Genomic DNA, 25,427 nt, shown 5'->3' with positions numbered 1-25,427 from the left:
AAGTTTTCTTTCCTTGATGTGTCTTTGTCTGGTTTTGGTATCAGGGTGATATTGGCCTCATAGAATGAGTTTGGAAGGGTTCCCTCCTTATCTATTTCATGGAATACTTTGAAGAGTATTAGTATTTATTCTTCTTTGAAAGTCTTGTAGAACTCAGCTGAGAGTCTATCTGGTCTGGGCTTTTCTTGGTTAGTAGGCTTTTAATGGTGTTTTGTATTTTATTACTTGAAAATTGATCTATTTAAAGCATGTATGACCTCATCATTCAGTTTGGGTAGTTCACATATCGTTAGAAGGTTGTTGATATCTTTAATATCTTCTATTTTATTAGATTATAAATTCTCAAAATAGTTTGTAATTATCTTCTGTATTTCAGATGTGTCCATTGTGATATTTTCTTCTTCATCTTGTATTTTAGTAATTTGGAGTTTTCTCTTTGTTAGCATGGCAAGGGGTTTATCTATTTTATTTATTTTTTCAAAGAACCAACTTTATGTTTTGTCAGTTTTTCCAATTGTTTCAATTTCATTAATTTCAGCTCTGATTTTAATTATTTCCTGTCTTCTACTGCTTTTGGTGTTGATTTGTTTTTCTTTTCCTAGGGCTTTGAGATGTAGTGTTAGGTGATTTATTTGTTGACTTTGTATTCTTTTAATGAATGCGCTCAATGCAGTAAACTTTTTTCTGAGTACTGTCTTTATAGTGTTACAGAGATTTTGATATGATTATCAGTGTTCTCATTTACCTCTTAGAAGTTTTTATTTCATTCTTGATTTCTTCTACTATACATCATCATTCAATTGTGTATTATTTAGTCTCCATTTGTTACCTCCATTTTTATTTTATTGTTGATTTCTAATTTCATTCCATGTGGTCTCATAGAAAGCAAGATATTATGTCTGTTTTTTTGTATTTACTAAGATTTGCTTTTTGGCATAAGCTATTGTCTGTTTTAGAGAAGGAGCCATATGCTGCTGAGAAGAAAGTATATTTGCTTGTTGATGGATGAAATATTCTATATATGTCTGTTAAGTCTAAATTATTGATTGTGTTATTTAGTTCTATATTTTCCTTATTTAGTTTTTGTTTTGGAAGATCTGTCCCATAGTGAGAGAGATATGTTAAAGTCACCCAGTATTACTGTATTGTGGTCTATTTGACTCTTGAAATTGAGAAGCATTTGTAAGATGTACATAGATGCTCCATTGTTTGGGGCATGAATATTTGTAATTGTTATATCCTTCTTTTATATACTTTCCTTAAGAGGTATGAAATGTTCTCTTAAGGGAAGTATATAGAATCTCTTTTGATTAACTTTGGTTCATGTGTACTTATCTGAAATGAGAATGGAAACCTCTGCTTGTTTATACAATCCATTTGAGTGATAAGGTTTTCCCCATCCTTTCACCTTCAGCCTGTGGATGTCTTTGCTCATGAGGTCTCTTGAAGACAGCAGATTGTTCCATCTTGCTTTTTAATAAAATCTGCCAGTCTATGTCTTTTGATCAATGAGTTTAGACCAGTAACATTCAAGGTTATTATTGTGATCTGATTTTGTATTCCCTATCATTTTGATTTTTTTCTGTTTTTTTGATTTGTCTTAGATTCTGATTTGGTTGAGTGTTGTATTAGTGTACATCCTCCCTTTGCTGGTTTTCACTTTTTTTTTCTCCACTTCATCCTCATGGAATATTTTGTTGAGAATGCGCTGTAATATAGACTTTCTAATTGTGAATTGTTTTAAGTTTTGTTTATTGTGGAATGTGTTGATTTCATCTTCAAATCTGAAACTTAATTTTGTTGGATATAAAATTATTGGTTGGCATCCATTTTCTTTCAGAGCTTGAAATATATTATTCCAGGACCTCATATCTTTGAGTTTCTGGGCTGAAAAATCATTTGAGATTTGAATTGGTTTCCCTCTGTATGTAATTTGATTTTTTTCTCTCATGCCTTTAAGATTTTCTCTTTATTCTCTGTGTTAGTCATTCTAGCATAATGTGTCCTGGTGTGGGTCTGCTGTAATTTTGTACATTTGGGGGTCCTACAAGCCTCTTGTATTTGATTTGCAGCAGCAATACCCAGGCCACTAGCAGTCTTAGCAGGAAGACCCCAGGGTCCTCCACACCCACAGGTACCCCAACACTGGACCTGCAGGTCCTGATTGGAGTCCCCAGACAGAGGGCCTTGTGGTGGTAAACCTGCTGGCACCCAGGCCCCAGGCCCTGGCTGGTATCCCAAAATGGGTGCAGCCACATGGCAACCAAACCTGGAATCTCCCCTGTAGCAGTCCTCTAGGCCGTGGTAGCAGCAGTAGTGGCGGCTGCATTGGCAGTTACAACTGCAGCTGTGGGGCAGCGTCACCAGGTGATCTCCAGGGGGCAGCAGCAATGTGGGCTTCAGTTGCATCCATAGTTTTTTCTGTGGCAGCAGCACACAGAAAGAACACCTCCAGGTGATCTCAGTCTAGCAGTAGGGAAATCAGAGGCAACAGCAATGGCGGTAGTGGTGCAGGTGGGGGTTGAGTAACAGGAGACTTCCGGTTCAGCGGCAGCAACCATGGAGGTAGCATCAGAATCAAGTCCGGGGTAACTAGGCAGTTTCCAGAAAAGAGACCTCCGGGCACAGCATTGGCTTCTGCAGCAGCCCAGCGACCTCAGGCTGGCAGCAGTAGAATCAGAGTCAGCAGCATTTGACACATGGGTTTTTATTCTGCCATAAAGAATAATGAAATTATGGCATTTGCTGGTAAATGGATGGAAATGGAAAATATCATGTTAGGTGAAATAACCCATATTCAGAAAGCCAAGGGTCCAATGTTTTCTCTTGTGTTAGGAAGCTTGAGCAAAAGAAGAGGGAAACAGGCAGAGGGAGCCCATGAAAATCAAAAGGGTAGGATAGGTAGGGGGCAGATGGGGAGGAAGGAGGAAGAGGGAAAGAGGGGACTGCAAAGTGCACATATAGGAATATACCACAGTGACTTTCACTGTTGTGTGTATCTATAAAGCAGGAATTAAAACAATAGGTAAATAGAAGGAAGACCAGTAGAGGAGAGAAGGGGATAGGGGGAGGAAGGAGGGAAAGGAAAGGAAAAGTACTGTGAATTGAAATGGAGCACATTAATTCCATGCATGTATGGTTGTGTCAAAATGAATTGCAATATTATGTATGTGATAATACAGTAATAAAAATATGTAAAAAAAAAAAAGCATCTGGGCTGTGGTTGTTTCTCAGTGGTAGAGCGCTCACTTCACATGTGCGAGGCCCTGATTCAATCCCCAGAACCACATTAAAAATAAATAAACAAAAAAGGTATTGTGTGCAACTAAGAAATAAATATATATATATTTTTAAAAAAGCATTCTTTGTGTAAAGAACAGGAAAACAGTTTCTTATCAGATAAATCTCTGTGATACAGTCTCTTACCAGAGTAATTTCTTGCAAATGTCTTCTTTTAGGCATAGCTTATCTTTTCTTTCTCTAGATATTATCTTTCACAGAGCAGGAATTTTAATTTTAATGGGGTGTATTGTATCAATCTCTTTCTCATCGATTGTACCTTTGATATAGAATCAAAAAAGTCATAGCCAAATCCAAAGTCATCTAGATTTTCTCCTTCTATCTTGTACAATTTTTCTAGTTTTACGTTTTACAGTTAGATCTATGATCCATTTTAAATTAATGTTTGTGAAGGGCATGGATTCATTATTTTATGTGGGTATGTCTAGTGTTCTAACAGCATTTGTGGAAAAGGCTATCTTTTCTCTATTGTGTTGCTGTCAATTGTTTGTCAAAGGTCAGTTGACTACATAGTTCTTGCTTGGTCTGTAGGGATTTGATACTAGTATCTTCCCAGAGACCTACATCTGTGGATGGTTAAAATACTTAATTAAAATTCCCTGGTATACAGCCTAAGCTCTCATATACTTTACATCATCTCTTGATTATGTTTAGTGGGACTGACAAAATGTACGTGCTATGTAATTGAAACTGGAGTTTGAAAGGAAACCACATTCTCCACTCTGCTGGTCTGTAGGTCCACATAAGTTACATGCCTCTGCAGCTGAGAGAGCCCATTTTAGTATTGCAACTAATCACAGCAGGGAAATGCCTGTCTGGTCAGCTCCATGGGTCAGAGCTGGCAGAACCTGACTCTTCTTCAGTATTACTGAGCAGTGTGTTGTAGCTCTCAATGGGAGACCTCAGCAGCTGGCTGCCATTTTTTTTTTTCCAGGTTCTTTTTTTTTTTTTTTTTTTTTTTAAATATTTATTTATTTTTTAGTTCTCAGCGGACACAACATCTTTGTTTGTATGTGGTGCTGAGGATCGAACCCGGGCCGCACGCATGCCAGGCGAGCGCGCTACCGTTTGAGCCACATCCCCAGCCCCTTTTTCCAGGTTCTTCACAGATTTGAAGACAAATCCACAGACAACAGAATTTGAGAGTGAAGGTGTATTTATATAACTGAAAAGAAAAGAAGCAGAACTCTCTGGGGCTGAGAGGGGAACCCGAGAGTAGGTTTCCACTTAAGTGTACTAGTCTAGGGACTTAAGTAGCTACTGGATGAGGCATTCATCAATATCTGTGCTAATCAGGTCTTGGAAAGATACTAAGGGTGTTGGTCAGTATCTATGCTAATCATGTCTCAAAAAGGTGCCAGTACTATTGGTCAACACCTATGCTAAACGAGTATTGGAAAAGTGCCAAGGCTCTTGGTTTGGTCTGTGACATTCTGATTAGTTAGGCCTTGAGTCTGTAGTCTTCACTCAGGTCGGCCCTACCTCCTTTTTCCTGCCACCCGGGACAAAGAAGTTGGCTATAATGTTTGGAATGTTTTCTATAGGTTAGTTTTGTGAAATAGCCTCTTCATTTAAAGTCTCTCTCTCTCTCTCTCTCTCTCTCTTTTTTTTTTTTTTTTTTTTTGTTATAGGGGAGTGCATTTTCTTAAGTGTCTTTCTGTTTTACTATGTATCCTATCTTATTCATTATTACTTTTGTACTGTATTGATTTGGACATAAGCACAAAAAATACATGTTTAATACAGATGTAATTTTTTCCTATTGTATTTTCTATCCATGGTTGCTTGAATTCACAGATATAGAGGGCCAACTTATGTAGATCTGTATCTGTGCTCTCTACTCTGTTTCATTGATATATTTGGACATGACTTTTGGTGAAACCTTGTTCAAACTGATAAAATAAAGGTATTGTGTTCAACAACAGCTAAAAGAATATTAAAAATAAATAAAAAATATTCTGGCTGTGTCAGATCATCTTATAATAATATTGAGGTTCCACTGTGAATTTAGGTCAATCTTTCATTTTTTTTTGAAAATAATTTTTTACACCTTTATTTTATTTATTTTTATGTGGTGCTGAGGATCAATCTCAGCACCTTGCACAAGGTAGGCAAGTGCTCTACCACTGAACTACAATCCCAGCCCAGATCAGTGTTGTTTTCTTTGTCTTTCTGTGCTGGGAATTGAACACCTAGTCGCACTTTACCAAGAGCTACATCCCCAATCCTTTAAAATTTTGTTTTTCTTTGCTGTGAAACAGGATCTTGCTAAATTGCTGAGGTTGGCCTTGACTTCATGATCCTCCAGCCTCCCAATCCCACCCTGGGATTATAGGCTTGTGTCACCATGTCTGATTCAGATCATTTCTTCACATTAGAGGCTGCCTTTCCCCCCACATGTCTGCTTTTTCATTTATCTTCTCTATTTTTCTTTTCTTTCTTCTTTCCTCTTCCTCCTTCCTTTGCCTTTTGTTTTTCTTCAGTGGATTTGACATTTTGTTTCAGTTAAACTCATCCTTCTCTGTCTTTAGAGTATCAGAAGACCAAAGTTTGACCCAATCTTATGGAAAGATATTTGTGATTCTTCATTGCTTCCCCTCATGATATTCCTTTCCTCCTGTGCAGGGTATCCACTACTCACACCCAATCGGATCTCCCAGGGGGAACAAGAGGAGGAACTGCAGACAGTGAAGACAGAACTTCTCCAGGGCATCTGTATGGAGCAGCACCAGGAAGGCAAGAATCCCTGGGAGAAACTGGCCTGGGAGGAGAAAAAAATAAAATAGATATAAAGCAAAAGTTTGTTTTGTCTGAGGAGGCTCATTATCCACAGATGCCTCAGAGGAGTATTTTGACTGTTTATCTGTCCTCTCATACTTTCCTTTTTCTTGGCAAAGATCTCCATATTTGCTTTTTTAAAGTTTGTATTTGGTATGTGTATTTTATCCTTTCTGTTTTCCTTTCCTAATAATTTTTAAAAAATTATTAATGGAAATTTTTAATATTTTCTATACTACTATGATATATCAAGTTAACAGAAAAATTTTAACATAAACTTTGTTTAAAAAAATTATTTATTCTAATTTGTTATACATGATAGCAGAATGCATGTTGATTCATATGAAGCCCAATTTTTCATGTCTCTGGTTTCAATAGTTTCTACTGGTCATGTTACCATCACTGTCATTCTTCGTAGAACTATTTTTTATTTTTCAGCACTGGAGAACTCAGGAGTGCTCTACCACTGAGCTATATCCCATACCCTTTTAAATTTTGAGACTGGGTCTAAGTTGTTGAGGCTGTGCTTGAATTTGTGAACCTCCTACCTCAGCCTCCCAAGTAGCTGGGATTACAAGCATGTGTTACCATACTATGGTTACCATACTATGGTTTCATGGAAGTGTTTTTTAGTGAACTGTTTTACTTTTGACCCTTGTGCCTATTAATAATGAAGTTCTGAAACAGCTGCACTGCTCAAAGTCCTTTGTTCATAGGTAACTTTATTTTGTTTTATTTTTTTGTTTCAGGTTTTGAGTCTCTACTTAATACTAAGGAATTAGTTGCTCTTCAAGATAACAATGGAGAAAAAATATCGAATGAACAGAAAATAGTGACATTCAAAAGAAATGGTTCCTTCTCCTCTATTTTACATGAAAACCAGGAATGTGTAGAGGCCTTCAGTTGTTCCTCCATGTTCAGAGCACATATGAAAATTCATAGTGAAAAGGCAAACTATGAATGTAAGGAATGTGGGAAAACCTTCAGTAGTTCTTCCCACCTCACAGAACACAAAAGAATTCACAATGGAGATAAGCCCTATGAATGTAAGGAATGTGGGGAGGCCTTTAGTTGTTCCTCATCACTCTCCAAACACAAAAGAATTCATAGTGGAGATAAGCCCTATGAATGTAAGGAATGTGGGAAGGCCTTTAGGTCTTCCTCTAATCTTATAAGACATATAAGAATTCACACAGGAGAGAAGCCTTATGAATGTAAAGAGTGTGGGAAGGCCTTCAGTGAATCCTCAAAACTCACTGTACATGTGAGGACACACACCGGAGAGAAACCCTATAAATGTAAGTTATGTGGGAAAGCCTACTATTGCCCCTACTCCTTAAGTGTCCACTTGAGAAAACACACTGGAGAGAAACCTTATGAATGCCTGGAATGTGGAAAAGCCTTCTGTCTTCCCACTTTCCTGAACACACATGTGAAAAATCAAAGTAGAGAGAAACCCTATGAATGTAAAGAATGTGGGAAGGCCTTCAGTTGTCCCACTTCCTTTAAAGCACATGTGAGAGATCACAATGGTAAGGTTCAATATGAATGTAAGGAGTGTGGGAAGGCCTATAGTCATTCCTCATCCCTCACTGAACACCTAAGAACTCACAGTGGAGAAAAGCCTTATGAGTGTGAGGAATGTGGGAAAGCCTTCATTAGTTCTTCCTCTCTTACAGTACATAGAAGAACTCACACTGGAGAGAAACCTTATGAATGTAAAAAATGTGGGAAAGCCTTTATTCGTTTTTCAGGTCTTAGTAGTCACATGAGAATCCACACTGAGGAAAAACCCTATGAATGTCAGGAATGTGGGAAGGCATTTCGACATTCTTCATCCCTTACTGTACATGCAAGAATGCACACTGGAGAAAAACCCTTTGAATGTTTGGAGTGTGGAAGAGCTTTCATTTCTCCCTCATCCTTTGGGAGACATGTGAAAAAACATACAGGAGAGAAACCATATGAATGTGAGGAATGTGGGAAAGCTTTCATTTGTTCTTCCTATCTTACAGTACATAGAAGAACTCACACTGGAGAGAAACCTTATGAATGTGAAAAATGTGGGAAAGCCTTTATTTGTTTCTCAGCTCTTAGTATCCACATGAGAATCCACACTGAGGAAAAACCCTATGAATGTAAGGAATGTGGGAAGGCATTTCGACATTCTTCATCCCTTAATATACATGCAAGAATGCATACTGGAGAAAAACCCTTTGAATGTCTGGAGTGTGAAAGAGCTTTCAGTTCTGCCTCATCCTTTGGGATACATGTGAGAAGCCATACTGGAGAGAAACCATATGAATGTGAGGAATGTGGGAAAGCCTTCATTTGTTCTTCCTATCTTACAGTACATAGAAGAACTCACACTGGAGAGAAACCTTATGAATGTAAAAAATGTGGGAAAGCCTTTATTTGCTTTTCAGGTCTTAGTAGCCACATGAGAATCCACATTGAGGAAAAACCCTATGAATGTAAGGAATGTGGGAAGGCATTTCGACATTATTCATCCCTTACTATACATGCAAGAATGCACACTGGAAAAAAAACCCTTTGAATGTCTTCAGTGTGGAAGAGCTTTCAGTTCTTCCTCATCCTTTGGGATACATGTGAGAAGCCATACTGGAGAGAAACCATATTAATATACAGAATGTGGGAAAGCCTTTATTTGTCCAGCCTACTTTCAAAGCCATTTGAGAGTTCACACAAGGGACAACATATAAATGTGAGGAGTAACGGTATCTCTGCAAGACTTTTTCTGAACTAATACAATTTGTGAAGTCCCATTTTTTGAAGTCTCATACTGTGGAGACAGTATAAATGTGAGAAAGTAGGAGATTATCACTTATTCTTTTGAATAGTTGAGGACAACTGAGAGAAACCCTGTGTTTGTAAGCTATATGGTAAAGCCTTTTGATTTTGAACATAACTTGTGCCGCAGTCTTGCTGGGCTGTGCAAAGTAGCCAGGGGCAACAAGCAACTTGTGAAAGTTGAAACAGCGGAAGCCGCTGTATTCAGACCAGCAGAGGTATATATACCCAAGTAAATACAGACAGCTTATCTCAATTAACATCATCCAGTTACAGCAGTCATTAGGGAATCCTCACCATCTTAATAATTAGACATAGCTCAACTCAATTAACATCATCTAGATACCGCAGTCAGTCATTAAGGAATCCTCATCCTCTTAATAGCTCGCTGGCATTACTTCTCAAACCACTCCTCCTGGCAACGTGTCAGGCGCCATCTTGTCTTGGCTGTTGCTCTCAACACTTGTATAAGAAAATTCAAAATTTGAGCTAGAAAAGATCAGTGCCTCATTAAAGTGGACTTCTAGATTGTCATTGATTTCCAATGTTTTCTAATAGGAAGATTTAAGGTTATATGTTTCCCTTTTCAGCTTTTATAACATACTTTTGAGTATGAGGTGAGTTTCTTTAGCTGAGATGTAAATGTTATTTCCATTACAAAGTCTTTTGGACTCTTGGGAGATTGTGTGTACGTGTATGTGTGCTTCTCCATGAGACAGCATCTGGCTATGTTGTCCAGGCTTGTAACTCCTGGACTTCTGCCTTAGCCTCCTACGTTTGGGAGTGCAGGCATATATCATTGATTCTGGCTCAAGTGCATTCTTTTTTTTTTTTTTTGGCAGGCAGGAAAATTCTTTTTTTTTTTTTTTTGTAATTGTTGTTAAGTTTGAACTCACAGCATTGGCACCTTCTTCTTCTTTGTCTTTGTTTTCGTGTTTGCCTTCGCCGCCGCCTTCTTCGTCTTCATCTTTTTCTTCGTCTGGATATTGAAAGCTGCCTACCCATAATTCCCTCCTTCCCTTTAAACTAAGAGTACAAACTGTTTTTGAGAATATCAGTGTTTACTATCAAAAGCTTTTCATGTGTAATAAAATTTTTAGTAGAAATTAATTAGTACAAAGGCCTTGAAAGAGTATAGTCTCATCTGATTGCTGTTTTGTGTTTTATTCTTTATATTTGTTCATGACTGGAATCTTTTTTAATTTGAATTTTTTAAGTTGTTGATGGATCTTTATTTTATTTATTTATATGTGGTGCTGAGAATTGAATCCAGTGTCTCATACACGCTAGGTAAGCACTTGCCTACTGAGCCACAACCCCAGCCCTCATGGCTGGAATTTTGATCTAATGTTTTAAGTTAATAAAGTGTGTTATCTTAATTTGGATGTGGCTGGGGACTACATTTCCTTTATTGACTTCTAATCCTAGGTGATAGTTTTCTAAAATAACTTTGCAAGAAGTTTGAAAGGCTTTAGGGAAGGAGCTACAATTGCCTGCTTATTAGGACCATGATATAGGTAGACAGATGAGGAGGGACCTTGTGGGCCCCAGTTTTCAGCTCATTTTTCTGAGTATTGAATGCCCTGATCCATACTTGCGCAAAACTGAATGTTAAGTGCTTGACATCAGTCTCCTCAGGGGCTGCACCTCCACAAACGTCTCCATCAACTTCTGTATCCTGGCCAAACACAACTTAGATTTCTCTGGCAAGCTCTAGTGTTGCCATTTTGGCATTTTTGATTCTCATTGCAGTACCTCTGGCACTTTCACTGCCCTGTTAGAGTTGACCAGTTTGCAGAAGGATTCTCATCATGCTCACAGTCTAGTCCCATCCTTCACTCTGCTTATGGGCTTGATGTTTATACAAGCCTGTCGTGGTCCCAAAAGTGAGTAGAGCTGTGGTTAATGAAGTTATCCTGAATGTAATTGTGACAAGCCTCAGATAGTTGTCATCCTATTTTGGTAGAGGAGGATTTATATTTGATATCTTCAGACAGTGAAGATTTTACTGCCTTTATGTGAGAAGAGGAATGCTATGAGCTGTTTCAGGTACATTTTGCTACCTATTCCCCTTTTTTAAAACATTGTATTTTAAGGGGCAGTGTTGTGGCTACGTGGTAGAGCATTTGCCTAGTATGTATGAGGCACTGTGTTCGATTCTCAGCATGGCATATAAAATGAATAAAATGAAGGTCTATTAACAACCAAAATTTTTTAAAAAATTACATTTTATCTCTTAAAAGCATAACTATAGCATTTCCCTTAATCACTTTTTACTGTTTATCAAGGTATACATACACTAATGTGCAAGCTGTGTAGAGCTTGATGTAATTTCCCATAGATGTATACATCCTGGTGGACACATTTCCAGAATTCCAGGAAGTTCATTCATCTCTTTTTCAATAATCTCTCCACAGAGGAAATTGGATTTTGACTCTCATTACGCCTTATTTGGTGTGCTTTTTCTCACTTTTCAAATAAATGTTAAAACTACAACATGTACTGTGACATGTTTGGCTTCTTTTACTCAACATAATGTCTGGTTTGTCAGTTCTTTGCTCTTATTTCTCTTGGTATATGCTATATGTGGTGAATGCAATTACTGAATGATAGGGTAGACTTCAAGTGTAGTTTTTGTAGATACTTTAGATTTTCAAAAATGTTGGTTCCACCAGTAAGTCCCCAACAGTGTGTTGGCTATTCCGCATACTTTGCCCACACTTTCTAACTTTAGCTTGTCAGCAGAGTGTGCGGTGGTATGGTTTGTTTTTTTTTATGTTGTTTTGTTTTGAAATATGCATTTTCCTAATATGTCATGATTTTGGGTACTTTTTGGTGTGCTTATTGGTTATTTGCATATATTTATTAGGCTACCTTTTGAAGCATTTCACCCATTTTTATTTCCTTTTTTCTTTTGAAGTGTTTCCTTGCTGCTAAAAAGCCCTTGGCTATAACTAAGCTTCAATCTGGATCCTGAGGCTAAAAATGTGAATTTGTCTGTCTCCTTGTCTTGGCTGTGCATCCTTTTGCATTGTCTTTTCTTTCAGCTGGGATGTTTTCTTCACAGTAGGCTTCAGAAGTTCTGTGCTGCTTTCTTCCCAAGATAATGCTTCAGGTAGAAGAGTGACATCTTTTTTGAACAGTTCCAATATATTCATCAAAATGGAATCTGAGGAGGGGAGGGGGGGATAGTAGAGGATAGGAAAGGCAACAGAATAGAGCAGACACTAGCATGGCAGTATGTAAAAACGTAGATGTGTAACGGACGTGATTCTGCAATCTGTATACGGGGTAAAAATGGGAGTTCATAACCCACTTGAATCAATTGTATGAAATATGATATATCAAGAGCTATGTAATGTTTTGAACTACTAATAATAAAAAAATGAAATCTGATTAATGGCTTATTTTGTCCACCATGGCCAGGGGAATGTTAATACTCTGATTTGTTTAGGACCAACTCCCAGTTTCTCAATGAGAAACTGAGGTTAGAATTCGTACCCCTAAATCATAGAACCCTGGTAGTTATGATGCACATGGAGAGGAGAGAGAGGAAGCTGTGAGCAGTTGGGGGCTCAAACTAGAGGCAATATTGCACCTTATGCTGACTTCGGGAAATACAAAGTCTGGGAACTTACCCAGTGTTTTTTAGTTCCTAGAAATAGTTTTTGAATGTTAGATGCCATATGACTTTTTAGATTGCTAAAATTTTGTCTCAGTCTTTACAGAACATAAAAAATAAGTAGAGATCTGAGTGTTCTTTATGAAGTATTTGCCTAGACTAAGATACTGAATATATTTTATGTTTTCTTCAGGACCCTTCATTGTTTGACTTCTTGTATTCAGGTCGGTGATCCATTTCAAGTATTTTTTTGTTTGATAGGGTGTGAGGTAGCATGGAGGTATATGTGTACAGATTTATCCACTAGATCATGTTTTCCTCAGCTTACGTAAGCAATCTATGTCTTTTGCTTTGTTTGTCATTCCTTGCAGCAGCACCATACTATCTTAATTTGTATTGCTTTGTAGTATTTTTGGAAATCTAATAATAAATACTCATTTTAGAATTTATTAATTTTTATAAAAATGTTTAGAGTCCATTTTATAGAATAACCTAAGGAAAATTGAGATCTTAAGAGAGAATTGCATCTTTCAATTGATGAACATGGTGCAACAATCCATTTACCTAGTTTGTCTTTAACTTTTCTGAAGGTGTTTTGTAGTTTAATTGTAGAGGTCTTGAATGCCTTTGTTTAATTTATTTCTAGATACGTGGTGTGTTTTGCTTTGTATATTTTTTTATTTTTAATTTTTGGATTAGTACATACCTTTTTTTATTTTTAATTTTTGTATTAGTACATACCTTTTTCTTACATCAGCTTTATAGCTTATTGGACTTTGCCTCACCCCAGAAAACGAATAAAAGTTTCCACATCTTGCCTTGGTGAAACAGCCTAGTTTCTTAATCAGTGCTGTCCACCTTTGGTGAAGCCCTAATTAAAGGCTTGCCTCTGTGTGCCCACAATATTGGACTTGGTCTCATTCCTATTTCCAAGCCAGAGATCCTATCTCCAATAACAAAGGCAGCCCCATGTCCACCCAGGCTGGTATTTAACTGGAGCATGCCCAGTTCTCACACTTCCAAAACAAGCTGGTGGTAGTTCATCCCATAGGTGTCTGGTGCTGAAGAAGTTCTAGAGCCTCATCTGTAAGTACTGGCCTCTCCATAACTGTGCTGCCTGAGACTGGGTGACTGGTGGTTGAAATGGACCCCAAGACTGACACTAAGCTGGGTCAAATCTGAGTCTCACATCCAGAGGACAGATACAATTTTGGGGAGGCTGGCGATGATATAGGCTGAATGATGTAGTCTCCCAGGTGGCATGCAAGTATCTGCCTGATGCTGGTTCATGTCTAGAGGCTCCATCTGTGAGCTCGGGCCTACACAGGGGCCTTGGTCTGTAATCTGCTGAGTCTCACAGTTGCAGGCCTGGCACTGAGCTCCAAGACAAAGACCCGAACTAGCTTTCATGACCTGTTCTCCTGGGGAGGTAGTCCTTCTCCTCCCTCAGCTGCCCACTCTTGGGGGAAGGGTGATGGAGAAGTTCCGTGCCCTGGCAAACCCAGTTCCAGCAGCAAGCTCACTCAGCTAGTATTGGAGGTTGTGGGACTGTGCATGGCCATAGGTGGTGGTTTTTTTTTTTTTTTTTTTGTACTGGGGATGAAACTCAGGAAACTTAACCACTGAGACAATCTCCAGACTTTTTTAAATGTTTTTTTTTTTTTTTTTTTTTTTAGTTGTAGATGTACACAGTATCTTTATTTTTATGTGGTGCTGAGATTCAAACCCAGTACCTCATGCATGCAACACAACTGATCTACCACTGAGGAACAACCCCGGTCCCCATCTGTTTTTATTTTATTTATTTATTTATTTATTTTTTATTTAGAGACAAGAGTCTTGGCTGAGTTGCTGAGGATGCTTTGAACTCTCAAGCCTCCTGTCTCAGCCTTCCGAATTGCTGGGAAGGGTTTACAGGCTGTGCCACCTGCCAGCATGGCAGCTGGCTTAACCCGGACTGGTAAAGGGTTCGCAATCTAAGGCCTAGACTTCTTTCTTTCTCCCTTTCCTAGGTTGAAAGTGTCTCTTCATGCTGAGCTGCTTAGAGACGTAAGAGGATGGCAACTCTTTTTGTATCCTCTTCAAACATCTTTTCTTTTTGTTGTACTAACAGCAGGCACTATGGTCTCTCAACTGGTTTCCTTAACATCCCCTGCATTCCTACTTGGGAAGGATCCCAGGCTAGGCAAATGCTCCACTACTGAGCTAAATCCCCAGCCCTTTTTGGAAATTATTTATTTATTTATGTACTGAGGACTTAACTCAGGGGCACTCGACCAATGAGCCACATCCCCAGGCCTATTTTTTTTTTTCATGTAGAAATTTTTTTTGTTGATTATTTAAAGCATTACATAGCTCATGATATATCATCTTTCATACCTTTGACTCAAATTGTGTTTTGAACTCCCATTTTCACCCCAAATACAGATTGCAGAATCACATCTGTTACATATTCACATTTTTACATAATGCCATATTAGTGACTGTTGTATTTTGCTACCTTTCCTATCCCCTACTATCCCCCCTCCTCTCCCCTCCCATCTTCCCTCTCTACCTCCCCTGCTGTTGTTCAATTATCTCTCTTTTTTTTCCTCCCCCTTGCCCCTCATAACCTCTTATAATTTTATGTATCATTGAAGGTCTCCTACTATTTCCGTGTGCTTTCCCTTCTCTCTCCGTTTCTCTCCCCCCATTCGTCTTTGTTTACTGTAGTCTTTTCCTCATGCTCTTCCTTCCTGTTCTGTTCTTAGTTGTTCTCCTTATATCAAAGCAGACATTTGGCATTTGTTTTTTAGGGCTTAGCTAGCTTCGCTTAGCATAATCTGCTCTAATGCCATCCATTTCCCTACAAATTCTATGATTTTGTCATTTCTTAGTGCTGCACCCAGGCCTATTTTTGAATTTTACTTAGAGACAGGGTCTCACTGAGTTGCTTAGGGCCTTGCCCTTGCTGAGGCTGGCTTTGAACTCGTGATCCTCCTGCCTAAGCCTCCTGAGCTGCTGGGATTACAGGTGTGCGCCAGGTAGGAAGCTTTTAAGACTGGGTGTTACTAAGTTGCCCAGACTGGTTTTGACCTTCTGGCCTCAGCCTACCAGGGGTGCATTGGTTTCCTCAGCTCTTGGGAAGGTAGCTGAGAGCTGCATAGCTCTTCAACTTGGTATCAGAGCCAGATGATAGTCGCCATCATGCTCTGCTTTTCCAAACGACCTGATTATTCTTTCTTTACCCTCAGCCCCAGCAAACCCCATCATTTCCCGACAGCACCCAAGCAGGCCAATGTACCACCCCAATTCCCAGCCCCCAGGCTCCGCCCCTTGCTTGGTGTGCCCCGCCTCCCTCATGCAGAAACCGGAAGCGGAAGTAGGCCTCTACACTGGTGCCTTGGGGTCTCTGGGTCAGGTGGTTCCTGGGGGGCGCTGGCGTGTTTGTTTCCCGTAGGCGGGAGCTGGAGAGCCCCGCGGTATTTCCGGTCTCCACCCACGGCCTCTCTGCCAAGAGCAGAAGCCTTGTTGGCGTCGGTTCTGGACAGGAGCCTGGAGAGTGTCTCCGCGGGGTCCCTTCCTCTCTAGCAGGCTACATTGTAGTCGCCCAGGGTCATATGTTGAAGGAGATTTGTCACTGTGTCATGACCAAGGGGATGAAGCAGACAGTCTTTTTTCTATTAATGCTGTGAATTTTACTAACCAGTGATTAAATGTCCTTGTTTGTTTTGTGGTGCTGGAGACCTAGCCCAGGGCCACACCCATGCTCATGGATATTCTACCCCTGAGCTACATCCCCAGCATTTTTTTTTTTTTTTTTTACTTATTTTTAAATTTTGAGGCTGGGTTGTCGGTGGCCAGGCTGGCCTGCAATTTGTGATCTTCCTGCTTTAGCCTTCCTAGTAGCTGGGTTTAGAGGTGTGCAGCACTGTTTTTAGTTGTAGATGAACACACAGTGTCTTTATTTATTTTTATGTGGTGCTGAGGATTGAACCCAGTGCCTCACACATGGCGAGGCAAGCACTTGACAACTGAGCGCCGTCCCAGCTCTCATCAGCTTTTTATTCAGGAATGGTGTTATACCTCCAGTGGACTCACTGTCCTGGTGGAAATTAGCCATTGGCCAAAGGAGTTGGGCTTAAATAGGTCATACTGAGAGGTGATTTAGTGAGATGTCAGTTTGGGCACTCAGGAATTTTGAGTTTTGGGGTTGAGGGGTCTGTGGCCAGGCACCTGGAGAGGATTCATCTTGAAAGAGATTAAAAGCTTCCCAGAGATTATCCTTTCAGGTTTGATGAAACACTTTCTCCCCACTTGTGGCCCGCATCTGAAAAGGATTTATCTTTCAAGAGATGAAGGCTATCAATGTATGGCTTTCCTTTTCACTCCCTTTTCCCAGGCTGCACTATCTTGGTGTTTTTCATTTTCCATAACTAACACCCATGACTGCGTAAGCACAAATATTACCTAAGTAAAATGATATTAAGGAGTAGTTGCTGTGGGTATTAAGAAAAATGTCCTTGCCCAAGGCCAATGGCTTGGAAGAGGAGCTTGAAGATAGCACATTTGAATAAAGTCTTTCCCCTGACACTATAGTGCCCAACAGTGTTCTAGGTTAAATTCTGATAATAGGGAAAAAGAACTCTAATAACAACTAAATTGTAAGGCATGTGTCCAGAAATGTACTCAGGCATTTAGGCTTTGCAGACAAGTAGACTTGTCATACTCTGGCTTAGCAGTTTTGTAATAGTAATCCTCCTGCCTCAGCCTCTCAAGTAACTGGGGTTATAGGCGTATACTTCTGTGTCTGGCTTTCTAGCTGTTTTATGTATTTATTTAAAAGGAATATATGACATTCAATTGAACATGAACGTGATTACAAAAGTCCCCCAGAAAAGAGGTTCCAGATTTACATACTTGGCTTCACAGATTAGATTTCATTCATCCATCCATTAACAGTTTTCATTCATCAGATATTCAAAGGTTCATATGTTCTAGGCAGTGAGGAACAAGGAATTCTGGTTCTTGCTATCATAATGTGTCTTGTGATGGGTATTGCTTAGCTGTTTTAGAACACACGTTGGCCATCTGATTCTTTATTGGATCATAGAGGAAATATTTTAGGTTTTGAAGGCCAGAGAATTTCTATTGCAAGGAAATTCTCATTTTAGTACAAAAGCACCAAGGGAAAGCTTATAAAGAAATGTTTTGTTGTGTTCCAGTCAAACTGATGTACACAAATAGAGGACTGATTAGTTGATGCCTATTTTGCCAAATCCTGGCCTAGAATAAAGAAAATTTGCTACTTGTGGGCCTGCCATAAAGATGTGCTGTGCAGGCTCATAGGCCTCTCAGGTTTGTGAGGGGGAAAAATAGAAAAATTCCTTTTCCCTCAGTGTGTTTTTATTCATTAAAACCTCATCATATGCCTGTAATGCCAACTACTTGGAAGACTGAGGAAGGAGTTTCTGAGTTTAAGGGAATAGGCAATTTAGGAAGACCCTGTCTCAAATTAAAATATGAAAAGGGCTGTGGATGTAGCTCAGGAGTAGAGCGCTTCTGGATTCAATCCTCAGCAAGGTGGAGAAGGAAGAAACAAACAAAAACTCATTTAATCTTGGGTTTCATGTTGTGCAGATTTGCTATGATGTATCTAAGGTAGCAGGTGAAATTGTTTCTGTTACAAGGAACTGATTCTATCATTGTGGAAATTATTTCATTTAGAGTATTTCTCTCATTTCTGCCACATGTCCTGGAGCAATATGGAACTGGAATTGGTCACCAAGTGTGATATTGTGCGTTCTGTATTTGGTCTTAGTCCAGTGTCCTGGTACAGAGTTTCTAAGACCTGTGGAATGTCTGGAGTGATAAAAATAGCTTTGTATGCTCATAAGATGACTAGTGGCTGGTAGGTTATAGATAACCTAAGGATCATGGCTGGTCCAGAAAGATGGAGGTATGATTAAAGGATTGGAACTTTCACACTTCCACAGGCCAAACTCTAGGAAGGGAAACAGACTGAGAGTTAAGTTGATAACCATTGGCTACAAGTAAAGGCTCTATGAGAACCCCAGAAGAGTGGGTTTAGGGAGCTTCAGGATAGCTGAACATGTTGAGTTTCTTGGGCATGGAAGCTCTGCACCTTTGCCACCATACTGGGTCCTATCCATCTCTTTATCTGGCCATCCATCGATGTACTTTGTAATATTCTTTATAAGAAACTAGTAAACACAGGGAAGTATTTCTTTGCATTCTTTGAGTGGTCCCAGCAAATTCCCTCCCTCAAGGAGGAGGTAGCCAGTTGGTCAGAGGTGTATGTGACAACCTACTACCTAGGACTGGCTTCTGGACTTGGGAAAGTATTGTGGGACTGAGCCCTCAACCTGTGGAATGACAGTATCTCCAGCTAGATGGTAAAATAGTTTTATTGAATTATCAGATACCCAGTGGATGTCTGCTGGACTGCTTGATGTGTGCAGATCCCCCTGACATCTTGTAACAGAAGTATTCTGTGTTAAATTAGGTGACTGTATAAGAGTAATTGTGTGTGACCTCATTATAATTATACTGTGAAGAGATAAATTTATTTTTTTAGAATTGATAAGTCTATCAGAAAGAATTTGATCAACCAGAAAGTATATGTGGGTAGAAAGGGAAAGAGATCTGCTGACTGAGTCCTGACATAGACCCGGGGAGAACACAGAATCTTCTGAGCCTCCCCTGAATTGATTCTCAGGCCCCCAATGCTGTCAGCCTCACCCATCATCTCGCACACAATGGAGGAATTTTGCCTTTCTGAACAGAGTTTGTCAACTTTGAGGATGTGGCTGTGGACTTTACCCAGCAGGAGTGGGCTTTGCTGGATCTTGCTCAGAGGACCCTCTACAGAGATGTAATGCTGGAAACCTTCCAGAACCTGGTCTCACTGGGTAAGATTGTCAATGGTGTCCATGTAGTTGTTTAGAAAACAGTTTTATCTACTAGTTGACCTTGTTCCAGGATCTGTGCTGAGGAGTGGGAGTACTTGGTAAATAAGACAAACGTGGTCACTGACCACAGGGTGCTTATGATCTCGAGGCTTCTTCATGAAAATAAACATGGGCATATTAAACTTGTTTTTTCTTTTTCTTTTTGTGGTTGAAAGCCTTGAGGCTTATTAAGTATTAAATGTGTGGGGATTGAGGGGCTTCTCTGGGGCACAGGGAGAATTTGTGATTTAGAACTTTGAAGAGTCTACTGCTGTGAATGTCCTTTACCCAGAGACCACCAGGAGCACACCTGTAAGTTAAACAAGCAGGGTTTATTTTGCAGTCATGGGAGAACATACCTATGGGGTGTCGAGGGGCATCTTAGTAAGAGGGCATTAGAAAGTACCTATTAGAGAATTTGCGCTGCTTTTTGAATGATTTAGAGATGAGTCTATGGGGTAGACAATGTTAGTTTCTTAAGCCCTCTGTGAACAAGTACCACAAACTGATGGGTAAAAAGTATAGAAATTTATTCTTTTATATTTCTGGCATCTGGGAGTGTGAAACAAGGTTTCAGCAGAGCTATATTCTTTCTAAAGGCTCTAAGGGAAAAGTCTTTCCCTGTCACTTTCTAGCTTCAGGTGGTTGCTGGCAGACTTTTTTTTTTTTAATAGATGTATCACTCTAGTCTCTGCCTCCACCATTACCTTCCCTGTGTACCTGTTTCTAATCTCTGTCCATATAGGGACATCAGTCATTGGATTTAGGGTCCATCTTAATCCAGAATAACCTCATCTTAACTTTACTATATTGACAAAGAACTTGTTTCCATATAAGGCAATATTCTAAGGTTCTGGGTGTTTTTTTTTTTTTTTTGAGAAGATAGTCAAACTACTTTTTTTTAATATTTATTTATTTATTAGTTATTGGCGGACACAACATCTTTGTTTGTATGTGGTGCTGGAGGATCGAACCCGGGCCGCACGCATTCCAGGAGGGCGCGCTACCGCTTGAGCCACATCCCCAGCCCCGTCAAACTACTTTTAGATGAAGTTTCAGTTAATAGCAAAATTGAGTGGAAGGTAGAGAGATTTTTCTACTCCCAAACATGGATAGCCTCACCAGAATGGTAATTTTTTAAAATCATTAATGAACTATGTTTATATATCATCATCACTTAGAATTCATTCTTTGTATTTAGATTTTTTTCTTGGTACCAGGAATTGAACCCATGGGCACTTAACCACTGAGTCAAATTCCAGTCCTTTTTGTTTTTATTTTGAGACAGAGTCTTGCTGAGTTGCTTAGGGCCTCATTATGTTGAGGCTGGCTTTGAATTTCGTGATCCTCCTGTCTTAGTCTCCCGAATGGCTGGGATTTCAGGTGTGTGCCATCATATCTGGTCATTTCTTTTTAGTGGGTACTTTTTTTTTTTAAAGTTATACTTTATTTCTTAAAGTATAACTACACCATTTCCCTTAATTACTTTTTTACTGTTTTGTCAAGGTATACATACACTAATGTGCATGAAGTGCCAATCTGTGTACAGCTTGATGAAATTTCACGTGAATGTATACATCCTGGTGGACACAGTTCCATGATTCCAGGAAGTTCATTTGTCCCTTTGTCAATAATTGCACCACAGAGGAAACCCAATTTCAACTCTTATTATACTTGATTTGGTTTGATTGTTCTTGCTTTTAGATAAATGTTAAACTATAATATGTACAGTTATTTGTTTGACTTCTTTAACTCAGCTTAATGCCTGGTTTGTCCTTTAGATGGTCTTTTGTTAGTCTTACACACTTACTTCTGTTGGTATATGCTGTATGTGGGGTAATGCAATGACAGAATGAAAGGGAAGACTTCATGTATACTTTTGGTAGATACTTTAGTTTTTTAAAAAATGTTAGTTTCAGCAGAAATCCCCCAACAGCAGTTCCACACACCTGGTTCATGCTTAGAAACTTTAGCCATTCAATAGAGTGTGTAGTGATATTATGCATTTTTCTGATATGTAATGGTTTAGAGTACTTTTTTGTGTGCTTATTGGTTATTTGGTCATCTTTATGAAGGCACTTTTTGAAGCAATTCACCCATTTGTTGTCCTCTTTCTTTTTTAAAAAATTTTAATGCTTTCCTTCTGGTTACTTGTCTAATTGTATGTATATGTAACTTTGTATCTTGATACATACACATTGACCTATGTATCTATCTATATTCACACACACATACACACACATATATACATATAGTATCTATGGTCATAAAAATGCATATATATTATATCAGATAACCTTTTCCAGTCATTGGCTAGTTTCTTCACTCATTTTTTTTCTATACAGTGTATTTATTTATTTGACTTCAGTGATGTACACCACAGTCATTCCCATGCTCAACCCCTTCATATACAGCCTGAGGAACAGGGACATCAAGAGGACCATGAGGAGGTTCCTCAAAAGTACAGTGTACATATTGGATAAGCCAGTGAAACGAAACTTATGGATCCCCCAACTCTGCCCATCTGGTTTTGTAGTTTTTGTAGCTCTCATGTCTTTCAGTTTTCTCAATATCTCCTATATGAACATTGCTTCTTTGGGATTGATGTAATGGGATCGATGGGAGTATTATGGGATGCTGTCTGCATTAGAGTCACTGTATAATTGAATTCTACAACATCTATATAACCTTCTTTATTTTTCATCGATGGCCCGAGCATCTTGGAGAAATGCACCAATGTTTTTGAAAAGTAATTTTAATATTCATCCCTTTCAAGAATTCATGTCACTTTTCTATACTACTTTCATGTCTTTTAGATATATTTAGGTATGTTATGTGTATGGATGAATTTAACTGGTCCTTAGTCTGGGTGCTCTGGTTTGGTTACAGTGACTCAAAGCTCCATGTGTTGGTATCTTGGTCCTCAGAGTGGTGATATAGGAGGTGGTGGAACCTTTGAGTGGTGGGGTACCAGAAATTAAATATATTATTGGGGAGTGTCCTTGAAAGTGATTAATGCTGGTCTCAAGGAATGAGTTAGTTCTCGTGAGAGTGGTATGCTATAAAGGAGCAAGGCTGGCCCCTCCCTGCTCTCTGGAGTCCTGCTTACCATGTGATCTTTCCATTTCTGTGTGCTTTCCTCATGATGCCACCTGCTATGATGTGACATAGTCCAGGGAAACTCTCAACAGAGCTGATGTCATGCTATTTGTCTTTTTGCTATTAAGCTAAGCTGTCTACCAACTTCACTCCTCAGTACTGATATCCGAGACGGGAATGCTGTTTACAAAGGAAGAAGTCATACCAGCCAGTGATAAGAGACACTCTCATAAAAATGGCTAAATTAGAGTTCTGATTTACTGGCTCTAACAAACTTCAATAAGACACTTTGGTGTCTGATCTACTCTGAAACAAAAGTAAGTGATTGCCAAAAGTCTTGGAATTTGCAAAGGTAATGTTGCCTTATTATTTTATAATTATGGTCTACAACATAAGAAATAACTATTTTAGCCATTTTAAGTACATAATTTAGTGGCATTAAATTCCTTCACAATGTTTTGCAGCCATCTCCACTATCTCCAGAACTTTTTTCATCTTCCCCGTATGAAATTCTGTACGTATTCAACAATAACTACCCGTTTCCACTTACCACAGTCCCCTGACAATGACCACTGTATTTCTTGTCTCTGTGAATTTGACTGCTCTAGGGATATCACATGAGTGGAGTCATACAGTATTTGTCCTTTTGTGACTGGATAATTTAACTCATCATAATGTCTTCAAGGTTCATCCATGTTGTAGTATGTGTCAGCATTTCCGAATTTCAAGGCTAAATAATATTCCCTTGTATGTATACATTATCTTTTGTTTATTGATTCATCTTTTGAAGAATACTTGGGTTGTTTCCACACCTTGGGTACTGTGTGTGTGTGTATCTCATTTTCTTTATCCATTCATGTGTCAGACACGTTGTTTTATATTTTGGCTATTGTGAATAATGCTGAAGTTAGTGTAAAAGTGCAAATATTTTATTCCTGGGATATACAATCAAAAGGAATTGCTGAATCACATGATTCTGTGTGTATGTGTGTGTGTGTGTGTGTGTGTGTGTGTGTGTTCATTTTTAGGAACTTCCATATGGCATTCCATAATGGATATACTACAAACAAAGTACATAGGTTTCCTTTTTTCCATACCCGTAACAGCACTTGTTATATTTTGACTTTTTGTTAATAAGCATTATAAAACATGTGACTTACATGGGTTTGATTTGCATTCAGTTGACAATTTGAGATGTTGAATATTTTTCATATATCTGTTTGCCATTTCATGTCTTCTTTGGAAAATGTCTTTTTAGGCCCTTTGTCTATTTTTAATTGAATTATTTATTTATTTTTGGTATTGAGTTGTTTATGTTCCATATGTATTTTGTATCTTAACTTTTTGTCAGATAAATGGTTTGCAAACTATTTTCGTATTCTGTAGGTTATATCTTCACTGATTGTTTTCTTTGCTGTGCAAAATTGTTTTTAGTTAGATGTAATCTCATTTGCCTGTATACCCTAAAAACATTTTTACAGGGCACAGGGCACACAGCTGTAATCCCAGCAATTTGGAAGATGGAGGCAGGTGAATTGTGATTTCAAAGCCAGACTCAGCAAATTAGCAAGACCCTATCTTGAAATAAAAAACAAAAGGGGCTGGAATGTAGCTTAGGAGTTAAATGCCCCTGATTCAGTCCCTAATAAAAAAATCAAGCAAAACCATTTTCCTAGACCAGTGTCAAGGGTTTATTCTTCTCTGGTTTTCTTCTAGTAGCTTTACAGTTTCAGGTCTTAGGATTAAATGTTTAATTCATTTTGAGGAGGTTTTTGTATATGGTGTGAGATAAGGGTCCAGTTTCATTTTTCTGCATGCAGTAAGAAGAATCTGTTTAGTTTGTCTTCCACTACCTCTAGAGTCCCCCATCATTAAGTTTCAGTCATAGCTATTCTGTGTCTGAACTCAACAATTGTCCTAGTGAATTCTCACTTCTGCTTAGTTACAAAGACTCATGTAACTCGAGAATATACTTGCATTATATTTGTTCATGTTTGCAGTTCATGAAGTCTTCAATAAATGTGCTCTTCACCTCTGAGTATTTTATATAGTTGATCAAGTGGACTATATGAGAATTGTGGCATATTGCTTTTGATTTGCATTTCTCTGATAATTAAAGATGATATACAGCCCTCTTGACTGGGAGATTTCTGTACTGAGGACAGAGAGATTAGTTTGTCATTAACTGACATGAGGAAAACTCAAATCCATACCCAATTACAATGGATATACAAGAAAGGATAGTGTGTGTATGTGTGGGTAAATGGCAGAGAGTAATTTTGGGAGAACAAGTGACCAAGTGGCATGTATTTAGAGGTTGGCTGGAAAGGGAGAGATTGAATAATGAGAAAATTTAGAATGCTGGATCAGTAGCAAAAATTATAATACCAAATTGAAATAATTATGTGTAGATCCCTCAAAATGTAATATCAAATTGAAATCATAATAGGTAGATCCAAGAAGCCAAACTGATCAAGGAAGGAACATACCATTGAGTTGATATTGCTTCCAATATTGAGGTTAGATAATATTGTATATAAAAACTAAAATATTACGCTGTATGGTAAAATAAAAATTCAATTCTTCCTTTTAAAATTTGTTATTTTCCTGATTATGTGCCAATGATGAACATCATTAGGCAATAAAAAGAATACCTCCATGTATTCCCCTTTTAGATGGAGAAACCTAGAAGAGGGAATTCATAGGCATAAAAAGAGACATAGTGGTTTCCAAGGGCTAGAGGTGGAGGAGTATGGTGAGTTACTGTTTAATGGAAATAAAAGTTATGTTTGGGGTGATCAAAAGCCTGGGAATTGGACAGCAGTGCTGCCACACAGCATTGTGAATACACATGGTGCCACTGAACC

At 38.7% G+C, this 25,427-nt stretch overlaps 1 protein-coding gene across 4 annotated transcripts in view; it reads left to right on the top strand.

The window, feature by feature from the left end:
* Positions 1-25,427, top strand: part of LOC308645893 (uncharacterized protein) — a 110,281-nt gene that overhangs the window by 38,995 nt on the left and 45,859 nt on the right. For all 4 annotated transcript variants that reach the window (XM_081288338.1, XM_081288337.1, XM_081288339.1 and 1 more), the window contains 2 exons: positions 5,926-6,036; positions 6,828-9,354. In XM_081288338.1, the coding sequence (XP_081144464.1) occupies positions 5,926-6,036; positions 6,828-8,635 (1,919 nt within the window). In that variant the 3' untranslated portion in view covers positions 8,636-9,354. The remainder of the gene's footprint in view (positions 1-5,925; positions 6,037-6,827; positions 9,355-25,427) is intronic.

Source organism: Spermophilus citellus (genome assembly GCF_964194105.1).
Source record: "Spermophilus citellus genome assembly, chromosome: 3".
NCBI classification, from domain to species: domain Eukaryota; kingdom Metazoa; phylum Chordata; class Mammalia; order Rodentia; family Sciuridae; genus Spermophilus; species Spermophilus citellus.
This window is presented reverse-complemented; position numbering and strand designations above follow the sequence as displayed.